At 39.9% G+C, this 9525-nt stretch overlaps 1 protein-coding gene across 2 annotated transcripts; it reads right to left on the bottom strand.

Moving 5' to 3' along the window:
• Window positions 1-2748: 2748 nt before the first annotated feature.
• On the bottom strand, window positions 2749-9160 carry LOC129604857 (syncytin-1-like). Of its 2 annotated transcripts, XM_055512970.1 has the most exons (3): window positions 8427-9160; window positions 3516-8332; window positions 2749-3389 (listed from the first exon to the last, which is right to left on the bottom strand). In XM_055512970.1, the coding sequence occupies exons 2-3, from the start codon at window positions 4431-4433 to the stop codon at window positions 2952-2954; spliced, it is 1356 nt and encodes a 451-aa protein (XP_055368945.1). In that variant the 5' UTR covers window positions 4434-8332; window positions 8427-9160; the 3' UTR covers window positions 2749-2951. The 2 variants fall into 2 exon arrangements, with proteins under 2 accessions (XP_055368945.1, XP_055368944.1); XM_055512969.1 differs by lacking the exon at window positions 8427-9160 and having other exon boundaries at window positions 2781-4774; window positions 6794-7586.
• Window positions 9161-9525: the final 365 nt, after the last annotated feature.

Below are 9525 nucleotides of genomic sequence, written 5' to 3'. Positions count from 1 at the left end.
GCCTGGCATCAAAACATGACCATTATAAGCTGCAATGTTAGAAACCAATGCAGAAACACTAAAACATCATTTTGGAGCTTTTTAGGTCATAAGAACACTAGTTTAAACCAAGGCATTTGCAACTGTGCTTTTATGGTGTATTGAGCTGTTTTAAAATGCCTGGCATCAGAACATGACCATCTTAAGCTGTAATGTTAGAAACCAATACAGAAACACTAAAACATCGTTTTTGAGCTTTTCAGGTCATAAGAACATTAGTTTAAACCAAGACATATGCAGCTGTACATTTAGGATGCATTGAGCTGTTTGACAGTATTCTGGCATCAGAACATGACCATTGGAGGCTGTTCTGATGGAGTGTCAAAGCAGAAACACTAAAACATTGTTTATTAGCTTTTCAGGTCATAAGAAAACTAGTTTAAACCACGGCATATGGAACTATGCTTTTAGGGTGTATTGAGCTGTTTTAAAGTTGCCTGGCATTAAAACATGACCATTATAAGCTGTAATGTTAGAAACCAATGCAGAAACACTAAAACATTATTTTTGAGCTTTTCAGGTCATAAGAACACTAGCTTAAACCAAGACATATGCAGCTGTACATTTAGGAAGCATTGAGCTGTTTGACAGTATCCTTGCATCAGAACATGACCATTGGAGGCTGTTCTGATGAAAAGCAATGCAGAAGCACTAAAACATAATTTTGGAGCTTTTCAGGTCATAAGAAAACTAGTTTAAACCACGGCATATGCAACTATGCTTTTAGGGTGTATTGAGCTGTTTTAAAATGCCTGGCATCAGAACATGACCATCTTAAGCTGTAATGTTAGAAACCAATACAGAAACAGTAAAACATCATTTTGGAGCTTTTTAGGTAATAAGAACACTAGTTTAAACCAAGGCATTTGCAACTGTGCTTTTATGGTGTATTGAGCTGTTTTAAAATGCCTGGCATCAGAACATGACCATCTTAAGCTGTAATGTTAGAAACCAATACAGAAACACTAAAACATCATTTTGGAGCTTTTTAGGTCATAAGAACACTAGTTTAAACCAAGGCATTTGCAACTGTGCTTTTATGGTGTATTGACCTGTTGGACAGTAGCCTGGCATCAAAACATGACCATTATAAGCTGTAATGTTAGAAACTAATGCAGAAACACTAAAATATCGTTTTTGAGCTTTTCAGGCCATAAGAAAACTAGTTTAAACCACGGCAAATGCAACTATGATTTTAGGGTGTATTGACCTGTTTGACAGTAGCCTGGCATCAAAACATGACCATTATAAGCTGTAATGTTAGAAACTAATGCAGAAACACTAAAATATCGTTTTTGAGCTTTTCAGGCCATAAGAAAACTAGTTTAAACCAAGACATATGCAACTGTGCTTTTATGGTGTATTGAGCTGTTTTAAAGTTGTCTGGCATCAAAACATGACCATTATAAGCTCTAATGTTAGAAACCAATGCAGAAACACTAAAACATCATTTTGGAGCTTTTTAGGTCATAAGAACACTAGTTTAAACCAAGGCTTTTGCAACTGTGCTTTTATGGTGTATTGAGCTGTTTTAAAATGCCTGGCATCAGAACATGACCATCTTAAGCTGTAATGTTAGAAACCAATACAGAAACACTAAAACATCGTTTTTGAGCTTTTCAGGTCATAAGAACACTAGTTTAAACCAAGACATATGCAGCTGTACATTTAGGATGCATTGAGCTGTTTGACAGTATTCTGGCATCAAAACATGACCATTGGAGGCTGGTCTGATGGAGTGTCAATGCAGAAACACTAAAACATTGTTTATTAGCTTTTCATTTCATTAGAAAACTAGTTTAAACCACGGCATATGCAACTATGCTTTTAGGGTGTATTGAGCTGTCTTAAAGTTGCCTGGCATCAAAACATGACCATTATAACCTGTAATGTTAGAAACCAATGCAGAAACACTAAAACATCGTTTTTGAGCTTTTCAGGTCATAAGAACACTAGTTTAAACCAAGACATATGCAGCTGTACATTTAGGATGCATTGAGCTGTTTGACAGTATTCTGGCATCAGAACATGACCACTGGAGGCTGTTCTGATGGAGTGTCAAAGCAGAAACACTAAAACATTGTTTATTAGCTTTTCAGGTCATGAGAAAACTAGTTTAAACCACGGCATATGCAACTATGCTTTTGGGGTGTATTGACCTGTTTGACAGTAGCCTGGCATCAGAACAAGACCATTAGAGGCTGTTCTGATGGAAACCAATGCAGAAACACTAAAACATCGTTTTTGAGCTTTTCAGGTAAAAAGAACACTAGTTTAAACCAAGACATATGCAACTGTGCTTTTAAGGTGTATTGAGTTGTTTTAAAGTTGCCTGGCATCAAAACATGACCATTATAAGCTGTAATGTTAGAAACCAATGCAGAAACACTAAAACAACATTTTGGAGCTTTTTAGGTCACAAGAACACTAGTTTAAACCAAGGCATTTGCAACTGTGCTTTTAGGGTGTATTGACGTGTTTTAAAGTTGCCTGGCATCAAAACATCACCATTAGAGGCTGTTCTGATGAAAAGCAATGCAGAAACACTAAAACATCGTTTTTGAGCTTTTCAGGTCAAAAGAACACTAGTTTAAACCAAGGCATTTGCAACTGTGCTTTTATGGTGTATTGAGCTGTTTTAAAATGCCTGGCAAGAGAACATGACCATCTTAAGCTGTAATGTTTGGCTTGAGCAGATCAGCAAAATAAATTCCAACAATGTTTCAATGATTAAATGCAGTACTTTTCCAACATTTCCCTCCTGTTAAACATTGAAACATTCAATAAACAATCATGCATACATCAGAACAGCACAACGTCTTTTGATTTTCAGTGCAGTCATCATAAAACATCGAATAAATGTTACAACATCGTAGGCAGGGTCAAAAGCACAGAAGCACAATATTCACAGCTTAGCGTCCATTTCCGTCGACATCGTGGAGATCCTCTTCACAGTTATCGAGCCTCAAAGGTGTATAGAGTATTTGCCGAGAGTGCATGACTGCGCACACCCTGAGAAGGCCTTGATTCACCATCCTGATGATCATGGCCCTCAAACAGGGAATTACGCACAACACAATCAGCATCAGAACCAAAAGAATCAGTAGAATCGGTCCAAAAATCTTCATCAGAATGTCAGTCCATGTGCCAGACCTAAACCAACCAAACCAGGATTTGTCTTTCCCTACATCAGCCGCCTGCACATTGGATATGTGCTGTAGGTCACAGAGTGCCTGTTGGGTGACCTTTGCGTCTTGGTCGTCTCCTGGAATGTATGTGCAGCACTTGGGGCCCACTATTGCACACACTCCACCTTGGCTTGCAGTGAGCAGATCTAACACCAGGCGGTCCTGTAACTCACGGAGTGTTAGGGCGGTGAGACGACGATCTATACTGGCAAGGGCCGTTACCGTGACATTGAAGAACAGGGTCATGCGGTAATTTATGGTTTCAACTCTTAGCATGATTTTTCCTACCCCCAACCATGGAAATAGGGATAGTGCCACTTTCTGGCCTGTAGTCCAGAGCTTCTTGTCCATGGGGACGTCTGATCCCCAGATCCGATCACTTTCCTTCAGATCCATCTCTCGCTTCCGTAGCCGTCCCTTGTGAGTCATCTGCTGTGGTGTTATCACGTAGGAGCCATCTGAAACATAAACAGGGGCACAGCATCCTACCCAATTGGGTGGAAGATGCACATAGATTGTGTGCCCACAAACATGATTGATATCAGACTGTGGGAGAGTCCCCATGAAATCAGGACCATCATAATAAGGGACACACTGAACCCCCTTTGGTGCCTCAGAAGTGTTGAAATGGGTGGCACTGCGAGTGCAAGGCATCTTCACAGTCTGGCAGTGTTTCAGGGGAACTTCCCCTACGGAGATGGCTAAATCCTTATTCTTTAAAAGAGAAAAGCTGCTGCTCTGGAAACAGTGTCCCTTGAACTGAGGAGGAAAAGGAACATGATCAAATAAGATGTCTGTGGAGAAGTTGGCACTCAAAAACTGTGTATAATTACGACCCTGGTATGGTGGAGGACGTGGAACTAGCCCTTTCGTTTGACCTCGGAAAGAGGCATAGAAAGCATCAGGTGACACCAGTGAACGTAAAGTGTCTGGATATAATTGCTCTCGCTGTGGGTCTACAGGCTGAATTTGTACATCGGGGTTCGCAACAGATTTTGGCATGTTTCCACACACATAACAGCCACTTTCAGTAAAATTATGAGTGCTCTGTTTAGCAAGAAACTTCATGTAACGATACCACGAGTTAGTGTGATACTGGTCAGGAGGTCTCTCCTCATCCTGGATGAGGTCAGGGAGTGGCCTAGCATCAATCAACAGTACATGGGCAGTTAGTACAACTCCCATGGCTGGACAGTGTCCCCTCATAGTATCTCCTTATGAGAATGTCCCCCTAAGTGAGAGAAGGTACCGCTGGTTTGTTCGCTGCCGTTGAGACGACCAGTGCTCTAAATGCTGCTGACCCCCTTTGTAGGCAGACTTTTCCCCTCCCTCAGTTGGGTTTTTTCTCACGGACAATACTACTCGGTTGCCTGTACCTGTTGTCTTTTGCAGTGTGTGTTGTGTATCCACCGGGAGATGCCTTCGACTTTGCAGGCTGTAGGCGTTGTCAGCGTCACTCTATACGGGCCTTCCCACCGGGGTGAGGTCCAGTTCTTGCGCTTTATGACTCTGGTGAACACCCAGTCACCAACCTGAAGTGGTCCCTCCTGTGGGCAAGGCACATCTTGAAAAGCATTTTCAGAAAAACATTTCTGGTGATTTTTAACACCTTTGACATATAATCAACTATGTCCCCTTCTATTTGTAAGTCTGTTGGTATATCAGGGAACTGAGGTGTTCTATACTCTCTTCCATATACTATTTCAAAAGGTGACAAACCAGTCTCGTTAGGTGTGATTCTCATACTGAGTTTGACTAAATCAAGACAAGAAACCCAATCCATATTGGTCTCATGGCCTTTCTCAATTTGCTTTTAATTGTGCCATTAGTTCTTTCCACCAACCCAGCACTTTGAGGGTGGTAGGCACAATGGTTTTTTAAATCTATATTTAATCGTTTGGCAATAGAGGATATGACTTGATTTACAAAATGTGGTCCATTATCACTGTAAATCTTTTCTGGTATTCCAAATCGAGGTATTATGTCTCGTACTAGTATTTTTGCAACAGCTAGTGCATCATTTGTGGTTGTGGGAAACACTTCTACCCATTTAGAAAAAGGATCTATAATTGTCAGACAATACTTTTTTCCTTGACATCTATTTAATTCTATAAAATCCATATGTAAATATTGGAATGGATATTCTGCTTTAGGGAATGTTCTTCTTGTTTGTCGAATATTTCCTTGAGGGTTATGTTTAGCACATATGATGCATCGGGAACAAAATTTTTTAGAATAATTTGTAAATCCATAAGTAGTATAGTATTTGTTTATTATCCTTACCATTCCCCCCGTTGAGACATGGCAAGGCCCATGGCTTAATATTGCTGCCCATTTATAGAGGGATGCTGGTAGGACTGGCTTCCCCTCTTGTCAAACATAATAACAACTTTTCAGCAGTTTGTCCTTTGAGTCCATTTATTTTTTTATTTTTATTTTTTTTTCACTTTTGAGAGTGCAGTGCATCAAATGGCTATTTTTGCTGGTAGTTGTACCGCTTTTAACAAATTTTTCATTAAATCACCTTCATTATAGTCTTTCCCGTTGATATCATCATGCCTCTATTTTCCCACTGACTGGTAAATATATGAATAGTTCATTGTGCGTATCTGCTATCAGTATAGATGGTAACTATCTGACCTGAGTCGGCATGTCTCTGTCAGTGCAATTATTCCTGCTGCTTGTGCTCTGTAGTGTGGGGATAGCAGTTCTGCTTTCAAGGGCTCACTATTAGTCAGAACCACACAGCCACTCTGCGTTTTTCTAGTTTCAGACTTTTTTGCTTGGTCCATTTACAAAGACAAATACACAACCAGGTATGGGTTTGTCCTGTAAATGTGGTCTAGGTTCTCTACTTTTGAAAACTCTTTCTTTAACAGTTGCAGTTTGTTTTTACTGACTTTGTGACTGTTCTCTGGCCGAAATGAAAGAAGTGCTACAGTATCTTTACTGCATTCTTCTTCAGTCTGTGACGCCACCAGAACATCATCTGCGTACAGTAATATCTGACTACTGTGTGGGGGTGTAATTTCAGCAAAATTTGCTGGCATACACTAGTCGGAAACTAGTCGGGCTTTTACAATAACCTTATTGTAGCCTGGTGTACATGCATCGCTGACCTTTGTAAATAAGCGCAAACCAAAATTGTGAACCTGGGGGAACTGGGATGCTACAAAAGGCATTACTAACATCTATAACTGAGAAGATCTGCTTATCTGGGTGTAAATTATTCAACATAATGTAGGGATCAGGTACCACAACTTCTTAACAGGGAGTCTATGACAAGTGCTATTCCTTGTTCTGCATCAGGTCTGAGTGTATTAGTCTAATATTGTCTCTGACATGACTTATTAAGTTTTTTTTTTTTTTTCTACATTTGAAAAACATTGTCAAATCATTTCTGAATCTAAGCGTTACAAGCGTTCTTCATTGCAGTTAGCTGTGAGCATTTCTGAGTCTAAGCATAGCAAGCATTCTTCATTGCTGTTAGCTGTGACATCATCAGTGAGTGCGTCTGCGTGTGCGTGCGTGTGTATCTTCATTGTGGAGTGTGTCAGTGCATTCACCTCCCTCCTCAGTGTTATCTACACTGGTACTGGAACCCCATCGGCCTCTCGCCCATCACTTTGCTCCAGCAGAATCATTCTGTGGACAGTCAGCTGGTCTGTGGCCTCAGCCGTGCAGTATGGGCAGCGTCTCTGCCAAACCGTAAGCACGCTGTTGCTGATTGTTGATTTCCTCTAAGGTGGGCTGTGGGCACAGTCTGGGTTTTCCAGTTCAGAGCTATTCTCTTTCACACCGTCATTGAGCTGTATTCACACTTTTATTTTGGATTCCAATCATAAACTCTGTTAACAACCTCATGTGCAGGTTTTCCTTTTTGACAAATATGGTTAGGCTAATTTGTGGGTAATCATGCAGTCTTTCACATAAGTACACTTTTACTTGAGGTTCTTCCTCATCAACGTCACTCTCACTTTTCTCACCCTAAATGGTCGTCCACCACATCCTCTAAACCTTTTTCTGTCACGTCCTCTCTGTCCACTGTTATCTTGCCAACAGCATTCTTCACTGTCTACAACAAACATTGTTGCTTTTGCTTCATTTCATTGATTTGTATTCAATATCTGAACATAGACTAGTTAGTTTCATACACCACATAAAGTATTTTAACAAAAAGGAATTATAACAGAATGTTAATATTTGTGCACCACTTCCACAACATTCCATCTAATTAATCAATGAGCTTGTTCTTTCCTATATTTTAATTGACGCATGCCTTTATATTTAAGCACATCAATTATATTATTTTTGTTCTATTATAGGTTATTTTTTATATTAATATAAAACAATTATAAAATTATATCTATTATATAGTTTCTATTATATTTCTATCATTTCATTAATATTTTTTATGTCTTCACTTAATTTATTCCATAGTTTTACACCACTTTAGTGTTTATTTTGAATTCAAAATCTTGTTATGCATATAGCATGAATTTTTGGTCATTGGTCTGGTCCCTTTATTATATTCCCCATCTCTTTCTTTAAACAGTTTTAGTTATCACTGTTATTTTATCCACCAATTTTTTACACTTTTTTTTTTTTTTTTTTTAATTTCCATCAAATCCCAATTTCTTTTTCCACTGTGGTAAGTTTTATATATATTATTATTAGTCGACTAAGAATGTCTTTTAGACATGTATTTTGAATCACCTTCAAGGTTTTCACCCTTAGTGTTCTTTAATTTGCTTCACTATGAGGATTGAGATCAACGATCAGTCACAGTGTTCACAGAGATCATCGACTGTGCCAAGCTTCTACAGGAACTAGTTTCCTGCGGACACAGCTGTCTCAGTAAACCAACCTCTTAATTTTGATCTCAATCAGACACACAACACAAAAGGTCTCTGAGACTTCCTCTAAGAAGTTAAAATTCACTTAGAGACCGACAAACAATAACACTTATTTATATAGTCTGATTTACTTCAACTGATCACAGAGTTTACGTTAACACCGTTAGGTTTCCACTCTGCCGCTGCTTCAATCAGACAAACTATCATTAATCTATTTTACGAGGACCCCGTCCTCTTTTACCTCGTGACCTCGTCACGGAACTTTCTGAACACCCAGTCTTCTTTTACCTCGTGAGCCACTCACGGAATTCTTATGAGGACCGGTCCTCTTTTACCTCGTGACCTCGTCACGGAACTTTCTGAAGACCCAGTCTTCTTTTACCTCGTGAGCCACTCACGGAATTTAAGATACCTTAGGATTTACTCTTTTCATACTCGCCTGATCTGTGTCCTGGCCCTGGTTCAGGATCCCGTCACCTCGCCTCGTCGGACCACCAGCCGACGTCTGACCTGGGCAGGAATTCACCTCCCAGGATTTTCTGCAGGTTCCAAACCTGGTTGTGCACAGACTTCAGTCGCCGACTCGATGTCCCGGCAAAGCGAGGATCTTGGGATCCCGGACGAGCCCCCAATTATGTTAGGGAAATTGTTAGTTCCCTTTGTAAATCTTAAAAAAAAGCAGACACAATCAGTTGAGACCTTCTTCAGGATTTTACTTGCAAGGAGTGAGCAGTTTACAGCAAAGGCAACTTCCTCTCACTGAAAAGAAGACAGGGATTCAGCTCATAATATGTATTGCATTCTGGGAGGTGCATAGTCACACAGTACGTAGGAAATATTCTCTACACAAAGCAAGCATTGGGCTCATCAGATAAGGATGCTACACACTGGTACTCACTATTTCTTGCAGAGCAGAATGGAGAAAACTTCAAGGCTATAGCACAGCTTACAAGGCTTGAGCAGATCAGCAAAATAAATTCCAACAATGTTTCAATGATTAAATGCAGTACTTTTCCAACAGCTGTACATTCAGGAAGCATTGAGCTGTTTGACAGTATTCTGGCATCAGCTGTTTGACAGTATTCTGGCATCAGAACATGGCTGTTCTGGTGGAAGCCACTGCAGAAACACTAAAACATCGTTTTGAGCTTTTCATGCCATAAGAAAACTAGTTTAAACCACGTAATATGCAACTATGCTTTTAGGGTGTATTGACCTGTTTGACAGTATCCTGGTATCAGAACATAGCCATTAGAGGCTGTACCGATGGAAACCAATGCAGAAACACTAAAACATCGTTTTTGAGCTTTTCAGGTCATAAGAAAACTAGTTTAAACCAAGGCATTTGCAACTGTGCTTTTATGGTGTATTGAGCTGTTTCAAAATGCCTGGCATCAGAACATGACCATTAGAGGCTGTTCAGATGAAAAGCAATGCAGAAA

The sequence above is a fragment of the Betta splendens genome, chromosome 11 (genome assembly GCF_900634795.4).
Source record: "Betta splendens chromosome 11, fBetSpl5.4, whole genome shotgun sequence".
Taxonomy (NCBI): domain Eukaryota; kingdom Metazoa; phylum Chordata; class Actinopteri; order Anabantiformes; family Osphronemidae; genus Betta; species Betta splendens.
The sequence above is the reverse complement of the archived record's forward strand: the minus strand, read 5'-3'. Positions and strand labels throughout refer to the sequence as shown.

What these genes read in the sequence shown, in the direction of transcription:
- LOC129604857 (XM_055512969.1), bottom strand. Translation starts at nt 4,433, where the DNA reads ATGAGGGGACACTGTCCAGCCATGGGAGTTGTACTAACTGCCCATGTA.